Source organism: Mastacembelus armatus, chromosome 1 (genome assembly GCF_900324485.2).
Source record: "Mastacembelus armatus chromosome 1, fMasArm1.2, whole genome shotgun sequence".
In the NCBI taxonomy this organism is placed as follows: domain Eukaryota; kingdom Metazoa; phylum Chordata; class Actinopteri; order Synbranchiformes; family Mastacembelidae; genus Mastacembelus; species Mastacembelus armatus.
Genome location: NC_046633.1, coordinates 18,855,173 through 18,874,349, shown reverse-complemented (window position 1 = coordinate 18,874,349; position 19,177 = coordinate 18,855,173). Strand labels below are relative to the sequence as shown.

The 19,177-nt window shown below is 42.1% G+C and overlaps 1 protein-coding gene across 3 annotated transcripts; it reads right to left on the bottom strand.

Annotated features, from left to right (window-relative positions):
• Positions 1-396: 396 nt before the first annotated feature.
• jupa (junction plakoglobin a) lies at positions 397-18,238 on the bottom strand. 3 transcript variants are annotated; one of them, XM_026303008.2, is made up of 17 exons: positions 18,105-18,238; positions 17,974-18,003; positions 8,055-8,104; positions 7,532-7,696; positions 7,169-7,422; positions 6,761-6,999; positions 6,080-6,281; positions 5,599-5,743; positions 5,302-5,405; positions 4,838-5,176; positions 4,256-4,408; positions 3,903-4,022; positions 3,650-3,800; positions 2,968-3,089; positions 2,793-2,832; positions 1,480-1,615; positions 397-1,382 (listed from the first exon to the last, which is right to left on the bottom strand). In XM_026303008.2, the coding sequence occupies exons 3-16, from the start codon at positions 8,065-8,067 to the stop codon at positions 1,482-1,484; spliced, it is 2,181 nt and encodes a 726-aa protein (XP_026158793.1). In that variant the 5' UTR covers positions 8,068-8,104; positions 17,974-18,003; positions 18,105-18,238; the 3' UTR covers positions 397-1,382; positions 1,480-1,481. The 3 variants fall into 3 exon arrangements, with proteins under 3 accessions (XP_026158793.1, XP_026158792.1, XP_026158794.1); XM_026303007.2 differs by lacking the exon at positions 17,974-18,003; XM_026303009.2 differs by lacking the exons at positions 17,974-18,003; positions 18,105-18,238 and adding an exon at positions 8,288-8,309.
• Between the last annotated feature and the right edge of the window lie 939 nt (positions 18,239-19,177).

Sequence of the window (19,177 nt, the reverse complement as noted above, 5' to 3'; positions counted from 1 at the left end):
TGTTTTATTTTTTCATTATTATTTGAATATTTTAATAATGCCCTTATAACATAGGCCCATTCCACCCAAGATTAACATGAAGTCTTTGGTTCATGTACAGATCTGACACACAAAACACTCTTACTGTTGGGAGATTAATTTGGACACTATATATATATGTTCTCACACACACACACACACACACACACACGCGCGCACACACACACACACACACACACACACACACACACACACACACACACACACACACACACACACACACACACACACACCAAGAAATCCAAAATATTGCCGCTTTAATGGCAATAAATAATAAGAATAATTGCAGCTTCCAAAATTGTTTTAATGGATTTTATAATTCTGATCTTTGACTGAATAAAAAGACACCACAATGCATTTAATAAATCCTTTATTTTTATTAAACAAATTTTCAGTAAAAACTCTTAAGTAGAAAGACAATTTTCCCTGTCAGTAGTGTACTCCGGCAGTAGGGCCGTCCCCAGTTTTATATTGTTTCTAATGCGTTGACTAATGGATCAGTCTGTTAAACAAATCTGTAAAAGCACTTCACCTGTGGTGTTGTTCTGCAAATTATTAGTCACATCATACATGCTTCTCTTTAAAATCAGCTGAAAATCAAAGACATCATTGTTAATATTCGGGTGATGCCGGATGATGAGAGTCTATCCCAGTAAATAACTTACAAAAGATGAGAAGCATTTCAAAAACAACTATATTGTTTACCTATAGCTGATTACATAGGGGGGTGGGGGGGGCTACACGTGCTCTCAAAGGTCTGATAAAGACCTCCACTTTTCCTGTTTCTTCACTCCTACTGAATTAGTGCTGCGAGGAAGAATGAGCCTGTGTTACCTAACGCTTCACTGACTCTCAGCTCACAGCGGGAGAAAGTTGAAGATATATAGTGTCAAAACTACAGCATGGACAGCAATGTGTGTTACAAAGGCATAAGAAAGAAAGTGGTGAGTAGGTGCACTGTGCACCTCTGGCAGTGTTTTCAACTATTATTCTCTTTTTTTTGTTTCCGTTTCTTAAAAAACATAAGCCACATGATTATCGTCACAAAATAAAATCTCTTTGGCATAGAACACCCACCCATAAGCATAAACACATACTCTCACACACACACTCCTAGAAGGTTCTCTAACAGAAACCTACAAGCATCATCATTGTCACAACTCTAATCAGCTAAATTAGGCTATAAAACAAAGCAGAGCCCTGTTATGAGATTATGAGTCCCATATATTACATCAGGCTGAGGAGAAAAAGAATATAATCTCTACTGATGACTACACCCTCTTCTTTCATCCGTTATGTCCCATTTCAGCTCCTCTGACTCCTCCTCCTCCTCCTCTTCTCCTCTGGGTCCATAAGAGAAATGTCATATTAGAAACAAAGGAGCTTCCAATTATAGTCAGCATATCCTGATAGGTTAGGGTAACATTTGCATGTACTAACCTTTAAGACTCATGGTATGGTGGTCTATCGAAGGGCATGTTACTTGGGAATTCATCATACATCATGTGTCCGTCCATGCCGTCCATTGCCACGTCACCTGGAAATCCTCCATAGTTTGCGAATCCAGTATCCAGCTCTGCAAGAGTTTACATTATGTTTTTAAAAAAATTTTATTAGTTGCACTCAGGACCAACTGATTTTGCCATTTTGCTTAATTTGTACATGGCGAATTCCACTGATGGTAAGTAGCTATACACATTTACTATTCTACTGTAAAGTATAATTTTGAGGTATCTATACTTTTAATTATTCCATTTTATGCTACTTCTCACTTCATTTCGAGGGAAAATATACTTTTATAACTTTAATTACCTCTTGGAATCAGATAATAAAACAAAATACAATATAATTATTAAAATTTCATTGATCCTCAGTAGAAAATTCACAAGCTACCCAGCAGTATGTGAATTATATGTTACTTAACCTTAGCTCCACCTGTATCAGCTGTAACTCTAAATGGATGAACACAAAAAAGCATCAATAATTGTAATCAAATTTTACTTTTGGTATTTGATGTATATTTGGCTGCTAATACTTTTGTACTTTCACTTGGAGAGTATTATTACACTGTGGTATTTATACTTTTACTTAAGTAAAAGGATCTCTGTACTTCTTCCACCACTGGATGAGGGTTTATTTATGGCAGTTGTCATGATAGTGCAAACAGCAGTGTAGACAATGGAACAAGCTAGTGAAAATCATTTCCCACATTTGAGGCACATTTTTGGAACAGTGCAATCATAGAAGAGAAGTTGATCTTTTCCTCTGCTTAGAGCAGGAGACTGAAAATACCAAGGCCATATAAGGAGAAGAGTCAAGAAAGAGAAAGAGAAAGGAAGGGAATTAAAAGAAAGATACAAACACAGATAAGGGAACTCCAGGAAGGAGATTAATGCAGAGAAGCCCTAGACAGGCTTGAAAGTAAGGAACAGGTAGTGAGGCATCAAGGGAAAAAAAATAAAAAAAGACATAAGTGTTACACACAAAGAAAAGTCAGAGAGAGGTGAACAAAACACAAATCATACTCTAAACAATTCCATTATATACATTTGGTTTTATACTTTGCACCTGTGTTTTATACTTTAAACCTGCTCTGTTGTTATTTTGGCTACCAAATAATGAAAGTAAATAAAATATATAGGCAAGCACAGGGAGGAAACCTGCAAACACATTGCAGCACTTTAACGCCGTAGTGGAGTGATCCAGCACTGAGAAATGTGCTATATCAGCACATTTCTGCCATAGTTACTCACCATCTGGATACGGTCCTTCCATGGGGATACTGTTGTGGGCCTGTAGAGAGGTCACAGAGGAGCACAGGTCAAATAAAGTCAACTCTAACACAAAGTGGATAAAACCAGCTGTGAGCATCATTTATGATTATATAACAATGAGTGATCCTGGCAGTGGGCAGCTCCAGACACTCACCATCTCCCAGGCAGTAGGGTCGTGTTTGAACAGGGAGTGTGTCAGCTCCACAGACACTCGCTTCTTGTAGTCAGAGTTCTTATCCTCAGAGATGCGGAAGAGCACAGCAGCAGCATAAGTAGCTGAGGGGAGAGGATGAGGGTACGTTCAATGTGCAAAAAATACACATTGCCTGACTTTTTAATAATACTGTATGCTGAAATAAAAGACAAAACAGATGAATCTAATTTTAGGTTGGCATGCACTCATTCAGAGTTGCAGTTTTATATAAAAGTATTATTGAAAATGTTATTTTTTTTAGTGCTAATGTCAATTATTACTACATGCAGAGATTTTTATAGTAGGAGTGGACATGATGTAGTTACAGTATTTAAAGCTTTAACATCATAATCTGGGATTAATATATATCTCTGTGTGTTACTCTGACAGTCTGTTAACACTGCAGTCTACTTCATGATCATGTATTTTCTTTAAATGTAGGTCACAACATGTCACATGAAATGCACAGGAGTTAAAGTATGCTGTCTCACAAAATGGACATAATGGACAATGTTCAGAGCAAGTACCTGGAAAACAGCACTTAACAGTAAGTACAGCACTTGAGTTAATTGACTTTGTTGCTTTCCACCTAAGGTGCCATATAACAGCAGACATATCGCAGTGCATTATTGGAGTGCCCTACCAATGCCCTCATTGTTGGAGTGCAGCAGCTCCATCAGTGGAGCCGATGCTCCCTCACTGTCAATGATCTCAGCTGACCGTTTGTCCAGGGCCAGCTCGCACAGGACACCAGCCGCCACGCGCTTCACGTTGTCCACTGGAGAGTAGAGCATCTGGAGGGGAGGTGGAAGATAAAAAAAAAAAAAAAAAAATCAGTGAAGGAAACAAGAAGAAGACAAGAAAGGAAATGTGAGGCCTTCAGTTTTCTCTTTTACCTGAACAAACAGAGGAATGGTCTGCAGGTTGGCGATCTCACTTCTGTTAATGGGATCTCTGGCTAGAATGTGCAGAGCTCCTGTGCTGCCCTCCACAATCTCCTCCATCCTCACTCCATCCTGTGAACAAAATAAAAATTAATTAAGGAAACAGAAAAATACACAATCTCTCCATCACACAGACACACACAGACAGACACACACAGACAGACACACACAGACAGACACACACAGACAGACACACACAGACAGACACACACAGACAGACACACACAGACAGACACACACACACAGACAGACACACACAGACAGACACACACAGACAGACACACACAGACAGACACACGGAGTACCTGGTATGTCTGCTGGTTGGATGTGCCATGTTTCTGGGCATCCTGGTGGGCTTTGATCAGCAGGTTGACCAAACGGGGGATGGCTCCTGCATCTCTCAGAGGGGCCTGGTTCTCTGGGCACAGGGCCAGGTTACGGATCAGGCCAACTGCAGCCTTTACGCAAGGAAGAGATGCAACAATATCATGATGACACTGTTCATCATCATTGGTCAGCAAACCATTTCAATATTTTGTCTGTTTAGAAATATGAGTTGATTTTTCTTTCTCTAAACCTTGGTTCTGTGACACACACTGTTACTGACGCCATGTGCATTTCATGCTCTGTCAGACTGACTGACGCTTTGGTCATCTGCCCTGTCTGCCATCCTCTTTCTCCATCTGCCCAGTCCCTCCCAGTTCCCCCAGTCTTTATCTTTGTATGAAACCCATTAACTCATGTGTTTAACTACAGCTCTTAACCTATATTTTCAAAGACCTTCCTTCACTCTGTTTCTGCTTTCCTGTCTTGGATACTTTCCACAATCTTCCTTAAACCACTTTAACTCATTAGGAGCATACTCTTATCCCTCTCCCTCCCTCTACCTTGATGACAGGCCAATAGTAGGGTTGGTTGAGCAGCTTGACGATGGCCGGGATGCCGTAATGTCCCCTCACAGCATTCTGAGCAACCTCAGCCTGCGGGTGGCGAGAAGTCAGGTGGCGCAGAGCGCACACTGCAGGTTCAGTCACGTCCTCCTTCTCACCGGCACGCAAAATGGCATGGATCAGGGCCTCAACACCGTTGTTCTGGGTGACCAGGGTTTTATTGTGGGCATTGTTGCATGTGAGGTTAGACAGGATGCCGGTGGAACAAGTGAGCATGTTGATGTCATCTGAACTGAGCAGGCTGACCAGCACCTGCAGCAGGCTGTCCATACCCTCCTGGAAACAAGAATGATTTCAGAATGAGTTCTTTATGTGCAGAATTATGGGAAGTACAAAAGGTCGGCTCTTCCAACAGAGGGGAGGAAGAAGAATAAATGTAAACAGTAAATCTGGAGGCAGACCTGCTTGGTGGCAGCATCAGACAGGTTCCTGAGCGTCCACAGGCAGTTCTGCATCAGACGCTGGCTGGAGCCCGTGAGGTGCTGACCCAGAGCCTGCATCCCACCTGCAGAAAAGCAAAAAGGTAAATCACTCAGTAAAATCTACTAACATGCTGTCATGTAGCACTGTAGTTGACAAGGAGCCATGGGCCACAGGTCAGGTAACAAAGAGCTGACACACCTGTATGACAAAGACAACAACAGATTACACCTTGTGCACACAGGTGTGTGCTGAGAGAGAAATCATATACTACATACCAGCCTCTACAATGGCAGGTTTGTTGCTGGGGCACACAGAGAGGACTTTGAGCACACGGCTTGTGGTCCACAGCAGCTTCTCATAGTTGTAGTTTCTCATGATGTGAACTAGACCCTCAGGACCTCCATTGGCAAGGATGATCAGCTGTGAAACAGAGGGTCTGTCTGAGTATGTTCTTATACATTATTAAGAGAAAATAACTTTCCATTGTTATGGTATCAAAGCCATGATCAGTCCAGGCAACCAATTAGTCCTTACTTATTTTTTTGCTCTCAACAAATAGCCACACCCATACCCTTCACTCTGCCAGCACCTGAACAACTCTGTTCTCATGACACACCCAAAACAAAACACAAGTACACACAAGCAGAAGTTCAACTCCCTGCAACAGTGTCACAGCACAGTGCTATGCTGCTATCAAGTGTACAGGCTCTCATAACATGCATGTTTGCACAAAATCCTTCTGACAAATACACACACCTTGCTCTCCTGGTTGCCATAGGACAACAGCTGCAGGCAGTCTGTGGTGATGGCCAGGAACTTGGGGTTGCTCTTCTTCAGCAGGGGAACCATCCTCTGGAGGCCGTCAGCCAGACGCACAGCCATCTTTGCTCCCTCCTGGTGCAGCAGCAGGTTGTGGAGTGTAGTAATGGCATAGAAGAGCACAGACTCCATGGGAGAGCTGAGGGAGAGAGAGGAACTGATGAGTGTGTGTCATAGAATAATGACACCATGAATTAAAAAAACAAAACAAAAAAAACACTGCGGCAGGATGTGCTCACTGACAGATCAAATCACTCCTGACCTTTCAAGCGATATTTTAAATATTATTTGCTGTTTACTTTTTAGATGGATTTCATTTAGTCCATTTGTCTCACTTATTTCTAGAGTCTGTGATTTCCCACATTTCCCAGAACTCAAGTCAACACACTTGACACACAGAATGTGCCTAAACTGAAGATAAGGTCAGATTTTCGTGCAGATCCTGCACTAAGGTCCTTTCTAAACTATTTCAGTGTTTTAGGGTGTATATTTGCTTTCATACCAACATTATCATAAAGAGTAAAATTTTCCAACATATATAAACAAGGCTCAAACTGTGATAAGTAACATAAGTTGAAAACCTCATCAATGCACTGTATGATCTGTTGTTGTCTTTACCTGAGCATGCGAACTAGAGCGGGGATGCCTCCTGACTTGAAGATGGAGAGCAGACCCTCTCTCTGGTGGGACAGGTTGTGGAGGATGCTGGCCGTGGCTCGTGCTGTCTCCATGTCGCTTGTGTTCTGCATGGCACGCACCACCGCTGACACCATCTGTGGGGACTGCATCAGTGCACGGCGTGATGCCTCCTTGCGTGTGAGCTGGTTGACAATCTGCGCCGCCTTGTTAACCACCACCTGATGTGAGACGAAGGGGGGAAAATAGTGTTTATTGTTACGGATAGAAATAAAAATGAAAGCTACTACCTGTTTTTTTTCCCCATCAATACACCAAATAAAGTTCAATTTTAACAATTTATTATACTAACGTCAAACTGTGCATGTGTGTTTGAGCATGATTCATCACCTGGTCTTCATCGTTGAGCAGCTTGGTGAGCTCAGGCACAGCACGAGTGGCCAGTTCAGCATCATCCTGGTAGTTGATCAGATGGATGATGGCTGCCTTAAGCATCTGGGAGGGCTCGGCCAGCCGCTGGACATTGGTCATCTGAGAAGGGTCTGTCTGAGTAGACAAGATGGCAGTGCCTTCCTCCAGCGTCTCCGGGAACATCGCAGCCCGCACCCGCTGAGCTCTGGTCATGGTGTACTGGGTTTCCACATCTATGGGGAATTGCAATAATGACAGAACAGAACAACACTAGTTAAAGCAAAGGCTATAGTGGAATAAAACTAGTAGCTGATGTGATGTGACCCTTGCTTGTCATCCTACCAGGCTCCTCCCTCATGACAGTGGTGGTCATGGTGTAGTGCTTGGACGTGACAAAGTCGTCGTCATCTCTGACTGTGTTGGCTCCAGACTGGATGCCTGAGTCTAAGCCATACATTGTCTGCTGCCACTCTGCCACCTTCACCATTCCACTATCACGCTCGCCCACTACCAAACACAAAGAGAAGAAGAAGAAGAGAAGAACAATGGGACATCAGAAGTGGGACATCAAAGTCATTTATTAACAGTTTTAACAAACTCTTTCCATGTGTTTGATACCACATAAACAAACGCTTTCAGAGAAGTGACCTTTAGTTATAATTTAGGGAAGTGAACGCAATATAATGTAAATACATGAAAACAATAGTTGGAAGCACAAAAGGTCATGATTGAAATATTCAACAATTCCCTTTAAAAGTACAGTAGAATGAGGTGAAACGGCCAAATTAAGCCAAGAAATCTCACTAAAATCATCACAAATCAATACATTATTAAAATAAGCTGTGCACAAACAGATATGACTTACTTTGCATAGCCATCCTTGCCTCACGGTATCAAAACAACGATGGAGCACACCTAAAAAATATGAAGAAAGCCAAAGTCAAGATTCTGAATAATTAAGTGAAAGTGAAAACATTGAGATGCTTCAATCATTACACACCTACATTTTTCATGAACTAGAATGAACAGAATTACCATTCAGTTTTTTATGGCAGCTCACAATTAATGTCCCAAACCCCACCAGCCATGCATCCTAACCTGAAAATGGCAAAGAGCAGCAGCAGTAGAAGTGGCCCACACAGGAAGGAGGCCTGAGTGAGTGAAGAGACAACTGTAGAGTCAGGAATGCTAGCCATCCCATGTGACCTTTCACCTTGGGCCTCCACCCACACAGCCGTGGGAGCAGCCTGGTGCTGACGCACTACAATCAGGAACCTGTTCATCAGGTTTTGACTTTACTGTGAGGGAGAGATTGTTTGTGTGCGTGTGTGTACTCCTTGCAACACACGAGCCTACACCTTTAAAACAATGTCTGAGACTTAAATTTAACTTTTGTTTGTCTTATCAAATTCTACTACATAGCATCTATAATGCTCACTTACCTTCTGGGTCTCATTAAACGGACTTCTAGTAATCTGGCTTGTAATCCTGTTTACTTTCAGTTTAACAGTGCTCTAGATTGCGTAATCTGCACGATACTTGTTTGTTCAAGTTTACTCTACACCTCCTCTCTACAGTTACCCTGGTATTCATGATTCATGAACACATTTTAGTGTCATTAGCTACAATCATAAATCATCATCATATCCAAATATGAAAAATGTCAAAGCTACTTCATGTCCAAACAACGTGGGACAAAAATCTAACAAAAATCAAATGCTTCTATCTTTGAGGGTCATTCATCACTACAATATTTACGTCCATCCTGAAAACAAAAACCATATGGAAAAAAAGTCCTTGTGCTTAGATGAGGCTCCACGGGCCAAAAAAAAAAAAACCTTCTGCCTGTCAACATATGCATAGATATTTTCTAGCTCCATATGTCCATCCACCACAGAAATCCTCTTCATCACAGAAAAATCTGCATTTATAGCAGCTAGCTGTTGCCTGCCACTGCTTGTGACATACAATGCCTTCACTGTGCTGGCTGCAAGTGTTTTCAGATGTTTGACGGTTACTGACAGGATTCTTTCTGAGCACACTGCTGGGGTACACTGAGCTTTTGTGTGTGTGTGTGTGTACATGATAATAGTGTGTTTGCTGATGCCTGCAAACACTGGAGATGCACTTGAAATACTGGTGCTCTCATTGCAAAAATCAACAAACCCTTCAACTGACGAAGGAAACATATTTCCATCCTTGAAGCTCTTTGTGTGACAGCTGGTTATAGCGTACCATGTGATTCAATAAGCAACCACTTATCTTCTGTCTTTACTACTAATAAAACATGTCAGGGCTAAAAAGCCAGGATGTCAAGCCACTTTGGTAGCATAGTGAAATGACCAACTTTACCTGTGCTCACATTACACTTCCTGAAACAACTCTATAATAGCACAATTAAACAAAAGGCGCTTTCGGAGCAAACTGTTCTAGGGAACTAGCTGCCCTTACACTACTACAATTAACTTTTAAAACTCCCAATTGTTGGTGTTGCACTGGCTTAAGTTAATGTTTGATGAATCAACATATCTTTGCGTCACTTGTGGTTCCTTTTCTGGTATAGGAGCTAAAGAAGTCCCCCAAATAAAGCAATCTAAAAGCTATTATAGTTCTCAGTTCCTGCGGTGTGGACACACAAAAAGGAGAACTTCCTCCAAAGGTGCCAAGAACTATGACAAGTTCATCCGGTCAAAAAGCACCTAAGCACCTAAAGTATCATGATCAGAGTTGATCAGTGGGTTTGAAGGAAAGAAGTCTGTGCAAAGAGAAAATGAATCGTCTCTGCCTTGCACTGGAGCTGTACATGCTAAATCAGTAAGACACTACTGCTTTATCTTCTTTGCCCTCAGGCTTTGTATATGGATGTGTCATGTTGTGTTTCACTTTTCTCAGCTGGCCCAACCCATTTTTTTCCCCAGGCGCCATACTGTGTGTTGTGTATATGTGAGTGCATTATTGCAGCTCCTGCAATTTATATTAAAAAGAAACTGACAATAGTGTGTGAATCAGCAAAATGTGTGCATATTCCTCATTACTCAGTGTTCTCTGCTCTCTCTGTGGCACTTTAATGGCACAGAAACAAGTTGCAAGTCCCCACATGTTTCTTACATTGGATGTGGATGGGTGACATTCACCTGAAACCAGTAAGGACCCAACATTAATCTCACTCTCACCTTCACAGGGAGCAGCAGCTCAGTAAGTTTCAGCTGTAGTGAGTCTGGCATGAGATCCTGCAAGACCAGGCCCCAGAGGACTGTCTATACTTGCAGCTACACGCTACCTCGCAGATAATGCACTGACTCACCAGAATACTTAACACAAACTATGCTTGTAGTCACCTTTCTAACTAAAGGTGTGGCCTCTTTTTAAAACTCAAGTACGAGAGCTTCTGCTTGTTGCTAATCAAATGTTCTTGATCATGGCAATAGGCATAATCTGATAGACATTAAACAAAACCCAGTTTAAGTTCTGTTTCACACAGCCTTTAAAAAAAAAAAAATCACATTTTACTGATCCACTAATAAAAGCACAGATACAGCTGATACTGAACTGCACAGTTTCCTACAGAACTTTTCTGTTGTCAGTAAATCAGAGAGAGTGTTTGTGTAGTTTTTGTTTTCCTGGGCGAGGCAGCATGTTCAGCCAACTGTTGCAATGCCCTGACACGCCCCACATATTGCCTAGGTTACCGAAACTCTGCTCAGGCATTTTGCTCTGAGGGTTTTATCTGCTGTCCAATCTGTCTGAAGCTATGCTCACTTGTTGATAAAAGATCTTCCCTCCTGGGCTTTCTTTACTTTGTGTGTTTCTTTGGTGCTCCTAACCTGCAGTCCAAAAAAAAAAAAGCAAGAAAATCATTTAAAGTTTAGTTTTATAATAATTTATAGAAAAGTAAAAGAACCTTTTCTCTTGGTATAGACTATTATAGTCATTTAATCTCCCCATTGTTCAGTGCTGATGAAAGGCTTCAGTATTGTGTAGTTGTGACTAGACTTTGCTCTTCCAGTTAATAAGTGACACATTCTTTCAGTCGTACAGTACCTTACTATATCATTATCATTACAACCACCACCCATCCACCCACCTGCACAAACACACGGTAACGTTGAACCATAGTTTTTATTTTGGAAAAGTCATCTCACAACCCATCACCTTCCACTGCCTTGTGAAGGAACAGACTCTGAATGGCTTTAAATGCACCCCCCCCCCCCCCCCCCCCCCAAAGAACCCCTGTGCAGTAAAAGCAGGAATGCGTATAAGTGAATGCTGCCAGTGAGCGAGTTGCAACAGAAAAGCAGAGATAGATGTTCAGCACTCAGTGTTGAAATAATGGTGTGACATTCCACGCTAAGATATTATGTTCAATCTGTCCTGTGTCCAACTACAAATCTTATCCTGAAAAAAAAACCCCAAAAAACTGCACACTATTTTATTCTTCTAAACACTAAACTCTTCTAAACTCACTGACTCACTGACAAACTGCTGAAACTAACAGATTCATGGCTGTTGTGACGATGGATGAGTAACTCATGATTGAGAACAGATCCACCACCATGTCCCCCCACAGGCATGTCAGGCAGGGAGTGTCTCTGCAGCAGTGACAACCTCTCAACAAGGGCGTGGCAGTAGAGTATGTGGGTGTATGTGCGAATTGGGTGAGGCTGAATACACCTAATGGCTAGAGGGGCTAAACTGTAGATCTGACATTATTTCAGTATATCCTCCCAATAATTAATATGTTATGCGGCTGCAAACTGACTATAGTTATGAGAAACATTCCAGCAGGTCTAAGCTGGCCTAAGCTCTTCTTTGTATCACAGTAGGAATGAATCAGGTCAGGGAAGAGGCCCAGGGGGCTGGAGACGAACTCTGGCAGAGTGGCTACTAACATACATCATAGTGTTTGCTGTAATTTATTATTTCGCCTCATGCATGTTTGGAAGGAAGGGGTGTAAATAACAATTCATCAGCCTTTGGGTGCCTGCGCTGCTAAACCTTTACAAGCCTGCTTTAGAAGATTAATATTGCAGAGTTAGAATCCCAGTTAAATTGAATAGGCATTTTAGAATATAGGCTTGCTTGCCTCCTTCCCTGGAGTTCATATGGGAAGATGAATGTCACGGTCATGTTTTCCTGCTTAATACATTGATGAAGTCAGCATCCAGTTGCCGTAGATAAGCAGCTAACAGTCTGAAGACAACAAACTTCATCTAACAGCATCTCTAAAACTCCCTAATTACCAGGTTATTTCTTGTTTATTTAGACTGTGCAAAAAACAAGTGGAAACACTGGCAAAGCTAACTGGCCTTACTATTCTTAAATATCTTCTATATTTGCATACATTTACATTTTATAGTTCTCACATTTATATATTGTATATTCTTTTACATTTGCATATTATACTTCCTACTTTTCCTCTAGTCCTGGAGTTGAAAGCAACTGTAAAAGCAAACAATTACCCTCACGGATCAATAAAGTTGTTTGAATCTTATCAATTGTGTCGTCGTACTCGTTTAAGAAAGTGAGTAAGCTTATTTTCTAGAATCACTCCTTTTAACCACTTTTTAAAAAAATAGCAAGAATGTATAGTACTATTTGTTGCTCAAATTGCACAGTCTTACCAGAACATCGCAGTTCTGTTTGTCATGTTTGGGCTGATGTGCAAATAAAGCAGATTATGTTTACCGCACATCTGTAAAGCTTCCTGCACCATCTGCACAGAACTAGATCAACTATTCAACATATAGGCTGTCCTGTCACACACATACGTACGCCCTGGCACATCCAGTTCCACTGCAACCCATACTTCTCCACTATAAACTATTTCCCAGATGACTTTAACACAACACCATGCAGCCAAATCCTCCTGACACAGGAAATGACCAGTGCAACCAGCTGAGCCTCATGAGCACAGGCTGCAGATGACGTTGTCTTCTGCATCTTTTCTTGACAGAGTCAGGGTTCAGCTGTCCCGCCAGGTTACAGCTTAACACCCCCACTAACCTTCCGGGTCCACAAACCACAAGTCCCATATCCATCCACTTGTCCAGCAATAGCTGTTATGCCACTGTAATGGAGGCAGCAGGGGCTAACTGGATGGCTGTTTATAAATCAATAAGGGAGGATGTGAAGTGGTGCAGAGCTAATGGATTTATTGTGGTGGGTGACAGGAAGTAGTGGTCAACATTATCTGACTCAATAACACTGCTGGGCTGTCTGCAAGTTTATTAGGAGAAACTGTCTTTCACAACTGGTCACAGATTCTGTGTAGGCAAAACTATGGTGACAAACTACATCGCGCTGTATCGCGTCATGTGCTAAGCTGAGATACAAGCCATAGCTTCAAAGCTTGAAGTTCACGCTTTGTAAAAGCACTCTTTGTGTGTGTGTGTGTGAGAGAGAGAATTTGTCAATTGACTAACAGGCAGCTGATAAAATCCAGACCATAGCAACATGGCTGTGCCAAGAGCCCACAGAGAAGAGACAATGATTGCTGGCGGGCACTTGTGCAACACTCAAACTGAATGCGTCTAAATGCGGCACATATCCCTGGCTCCCCACTCTTGCCTGATCTGGAGACAATCCCAAACAAAGTCAAACACAGCCAATGAATACAATAAACTGCAGAATGGATATCCACCCTAGATCTGTCAGTTAATTAACAAAAATAAGTTGAATCAGGCCAGTGGCCATTAAGCGATGTGTAGTTGTTTACTCCCAGTGGGATCACACTGTGAATCAAAAGAAATGTGAGCTGTCTCGGAGGAGGTGGCTGAGTGCAGAGCAGGATCCAGTTACACTGAGCTGATAAAGGAGGAGGGATTGAGTGAAAAGGGGTGTACCCTGTGTGGCAATAAACCCTCATTTGCAAGGCCCGCACGGCAACAAAGTTCACAAAACAGTCCATCACTATCAGACAGTGGGGGAGGAACACAAGCACGGACAAAGACCGTCTTCCATGTCATGAGAAGGATTGTAAAGATATGGAAATCAAATGGTTAGATCTCATTGTACTTTTTAACAATAAAACCCAGAATCTTAACATTAGATCTTAAGAGTCCCAAACCAGTTGGCTCTTGGGTGCAGAGACTGTTCTGAGTAGGATGTGTTCCTTCCTTTTTGTTTGGCTGTGGTAGGAAGGAAGAGGATGAACTAAGTCTCTGATACAGCATAGGGCACATCTGTGTTACTTTCTTTGGGGTAGAGAGGAAAAGAGTAGCTGCATTGTCCCACTGACTGCTGTCCCAGTGAAAAGGAAACCGAGTCTCAAGTATCCCCACTGGATGTCACCGAAAAGGCTGAAGCACATCAAGATGGCTCTGTGTGTTCGTGGGCCAAGTTTGGAGGCCAACACTGCAGCCAAAGCCTTTTTTTAAGTCCTGACAGGGACTTTTTTTCTTGAACTGCCACTACTATGCATCAGTGGCAGCTAAGCACTGAGGCGATGTGACAAGTGATTAATTTTTCAGGGAGATTAGAGGCACGAGGGAGCGGGGTGCTTTGGAGAGCAAGGCAAAAGTGTAAAGACCATGAAGAAGAAAGCAAGTTCTGCTTATAAGTTCACAGTTTGTTCCTCTGGATGCAGACCCCAACCAGAACAAAAGAGAAAAACCCAAAACATAAAATTGAAATATCTGAAGGGTGAAAGCTAGCCTTATTAAAAAGTGAGGGACTGGCTCTGACAGTCATGTCTTTTAGATGCTGTTGTTGCCAGACGAAAACCTCCAAAATGTTGATTCTTAAGGAACAAAAAATAGAAATCATGCATTTTCAGTTTATCCACTGGTCTGTAAAATATTCACAGGCCTGGGGATTGTACAACTATTTCAAACCGCGAGAGCATAACAATCAAAAGCAGTGAAACCAAGAAAACAATGAAAACTGGGATTTTACACACTAGATCTATTTGTGCAAGAATGAACTTCCTTGTGAGATGTTGATGTTCTTCATGTTGCATATCTAACAAGTCGAGCTTCCCTGGTGATTTGTTTTCTCGTTCAACCACACCCTTGCTGTCCTCACTTTCGTTAATCTCTCGTTGAAGTGCAATTAGGGGACAGGGAGGAGGAGGAGGAGGAGAAAAACAGACACCACAGGACTCATCACAGTCACTATGCTGAGAAATACAGCTCAGCCAAATCATCAGACTGTGAAAACTTTGTCTTTTGACTCAGTGCTGGAATCTAGTTCACTCCCTCCTGTCTTAAGATACGTCGCCAGTAATGAAAAAATGATCAGTGGTAATGCATTCATGAAGAAAACGGTGGGATTCAGCTATTTCCGGCATCCTGTTAGACTGATGTGTGGGTGTTTTGGAAAGAGTTTTGATAAGTGCTGACTTGACCATCCTGGCAGACTTTCATACAGCTTTTAAAGTGATAGAAAGAAAAAGCCATTAGGCCTTTGACATTTTAAGTACAGGACAGTATCTTGTCCTCATTTGATCCAACAAAGATAACTGTTGAAGGTAAATAATTAATTTCAGTGGCTGCCATGTGTGAGGTTCAGCTGGGCAGTGTCAGCCTTACTCCAGAGTTTATGTTTAGTCAGAGACAGCTAAAAATATTTTGCATGACTGGATATTTTAAATGATGTGTCAATAATTCAATTACCGTATTCATACTAAACACAATATTTTTGGATTGACATACTGTCTTTACTCAGAATCTAATGTTTAGTTGATGTTTAGCATTTTTTTAGAAACTATAACTAAAAACAATCATTTCAAAAGTGAATTAACGACTCACTTTCCTGAGTGTAAGACTCAAACACTGGGTGTCCATGGGATTGAATAAGCCTGCATTGTTTTGACAACAGCATTGTCTAGTGAAAATTTCCTCCTAAGTCTCTGGAAGTTGCCCCCATGGAGATGTTGATGCTGTCACCATCCCTTCACTTGGACTTCAACCATCTCTACCATTGCTGAGGGGAAACCTTATCTGCATCCTCTTCTCCATGGGAACAGAAACCCAGAGGCAGGGTGATATACAAACAAAGAGCAGGTCACTGGACGCGCGTGCTGAGTGGTTGTAACCAAGCCCCTGGAAAGTGCTCGGTCAGGCACCACTGGACAGGAGCAGACACAAGGTTTGACAGTGACTCAAGGTAAATGAAGAGGTTAGGCCATGCTCCATACAGCAATCCCCTTTGTAAAGTGTAGACCTATTTATAAACTGAAGGATCTCCTGGCCCCTTGCTCTGCTAATGTAGGACAGTTTCAGGGAATTAAGCAGGAGGGGGGAGATTATCACCGTGTCACCACAGCTGTAGCTGCAAAATCTACAGTAAGTCAAGCCACCCCCCCTGTCCCACCACCCATCAACCCGTTTCCCTAAGGGCAGACAGGAACAGCTTTCCAACCAGGGTGTTGTCTGCCGCTGCAATACTCGATGACACAGGGAGAGCTGACCTGACACACATTCATCAACCTCAGCTGCACGCACTGGTCTAGAATAGTTGGGAGCCACAAACTTGTGGCTTGTGTGTTGGTCTTAGTGTTCTGAGATTGTGCGACTTGCTGATAATTCAAACAAAAGAACAGGCGATGTGACTTTAGTGTGTAATGAGGGTGGGGCTCAGTTTTGAAGGAAAGCTGTTTAACTTCTAATTCCAACGTGACTCACGTCAACTTTGACTTCAACAGACATTGGCCAGCGATCGCGAATGACTTAATCGTATGACAAAAAAAAGTGGATAAGATAAAAGGTCATTTCAACTACATGCTGATTTCAGTGAATTGATTCAGTCACTAAGAAACATTGGCAGGGCAGGAGCATCTGCAAAGTAATGACATCATGGGAGATTTGGCAACACCTAGAGACATCACTGCTGTGTGGGAGTGGATGGGAGCTAGGGTAACACCAACACAATGATTGATTCAATGTCATACTTTATAGATGTGCATGAACAGGATTTTATGATTTTACTCTCACAATGAGCTCATTCCATCATTTGCTGATGTTTGAGCTCGAATATTTATGTACTTCTTTGCCATTAGCAATGAATATGCCAATATGTGGTATTTTTTTTTGTCAGTAAATGTCTATAACATGTTAGAAAAGTTCAAATAACTTTATCTAATCAACATATTATGAAAGAGGATTATTAAAAAAAAACAGCAAGTATTGAAGAGAACTGCACAGTGGTACGATAAACTAACTAACTAACTAAAAAGACAACTAAAATCCAAATAATACCCGATTAATTTTCTGTCAATTCACTTACTGATAAGGTCTAATTGTTTCTTCTTTATTTTATATTTAAGAGCTAAACACTTAAACTACTGTTGTCTTGGTAACATGTTTACAGTCAATAAACATTTCTGTGTGACACTGTCACTGTCACTGATGTTAATTCTATAACATCTTTGACTTCAGATATTGATCATGTTTGCTAAATGTTTGCTGATAGTCTCTTTTTAGTCACCTGCCCCTTTCGCACGCGGGTGCGCGGATCCAGGCGCGCGCACACCCTTGGCCGCCACTAATGACACTGTGAGGTCCTATTGACGTCAACTTTAATGATCGATATCGGAGCTCAGCGTCGTTAAGATTTAGCAGAAAAAGCTGTTTGACGCCTCGGAGCCCAACAAAAAATATCCGTCTAAAGAAAGAAAAACAAACTTTCGAGCCCAGCAGAGCTCGGGCTCTACACCGAAACCAGCAGTGGTCAGTGTGAGGCATGCGGAAACGTAAGTTACACCAAATACGCTGCTGGATTTTTTGCACCCAGGTACGCAAAAGATAAAACAACGCAAGCAGACATTATACCAGGAAAACACTCACACAGTTGTAGAAGCAGGGTACAGACCAGCTCTGTAGAAAAAGAACAAAAACAACGCTGACAAACACACTGCGAGGAGTGTACAAAACCTGTCGCAGAAACGAAACACACACACACACTGAGAGAATCTCACCTGTGGAAACACACGCTGGTGCGTTTTAAATGAGTCCAGGTTAGTGCTGCTTTCCTCAGGACTCTGAATTCCTCCTCAGTTGACTCCACTCCGCCCGTGTTGCTGCTACCGGTGCTGCTGCTGGCCACAGTCCTCTGAACAAAAAATGAGTAAAAGAAGCGTCACCTCAGCCCCAGACTCCGCCTTCCTCACCCCGACCCCACCCTGGCCCAGCTCCGCACACTGACAGGCTCCTTGTCTTCTTGGTGGGAGCTGTAGACAAGTAAAGTCCTACACCCAAAGTTACAACACAGCGTGTTGTAAATGTAACAGGGTTTAAAAGATCATCACGGCAGCACAAGACAGAAAACACCGTTTATTTAAACCTTTATCACACATATCTTAATGTTTTACACGTTATAAATAACCCATGCACCATTCAACATAATACACACGGTACAGTCTCATACACCTGCGCAGTGTTTCGGTTTGTACACACACTGTATGTGCACAAACTACGACGCTCACCGCGGACATGTGGAAGAACCGTCACGGACAAGAACACAACAAAAGAAAACATTGACTATAACACATTACAGTCACTTCCGGTCATTAGACGTGCTGCTGTTACACTTTCTGGGTTCATCCTTTGTGTTTCTATACAAAGACTATACGCCGTCGCCGTGTGGGATCAAACTGTGTTCACCTGTGTGTCGACCGACCACACCTTGATTGCAACACGAAACCAGACGACCAAAATGAGTCACTGCAGCCGGGAATCAGTACACTAAGAGGGGCTGCTTATGTCACTTATATAGAAACTGACATCAACTGTGTGTGTGTGTTTGTGTGTGTGTGTGTCATATTTTAGTGACTGAGCCAAGAATACACGATTATTTACACTTTCAGTCAGTCTGACAGTTGTCTGCCTAACTGATTGTTTGGTCTAAAAATATCATTTACTATCATTAAAAAATTCAGAGTTAGCTAATTGTTTAAATTCTCCATAGGTTTGTTTAAAATGTATTATTTGTCTGATCTGAGTAAACTGTTAACTACATGGCTACTTTATAGGCAGCTGACAGACTGGACAA

Coding starts and splice junctions, on each gene's coding strand:
- jupa (XM_026303008.2), bottom strand. Junction 7,423..7,531: donor TGTCATGAGGGAGGAGCCTG/GTAGGATGACAA, acceptor AATTCCCCATAG/ATGTGGAAACCCAGTACACC. Junction 5,744..6,079: donor ATGGCAACCAGGAGAGCAAG/GTGTGTGTATTT, acceptor TCTGTTTCACAG/CTGATCATCCTTGCCAATGG.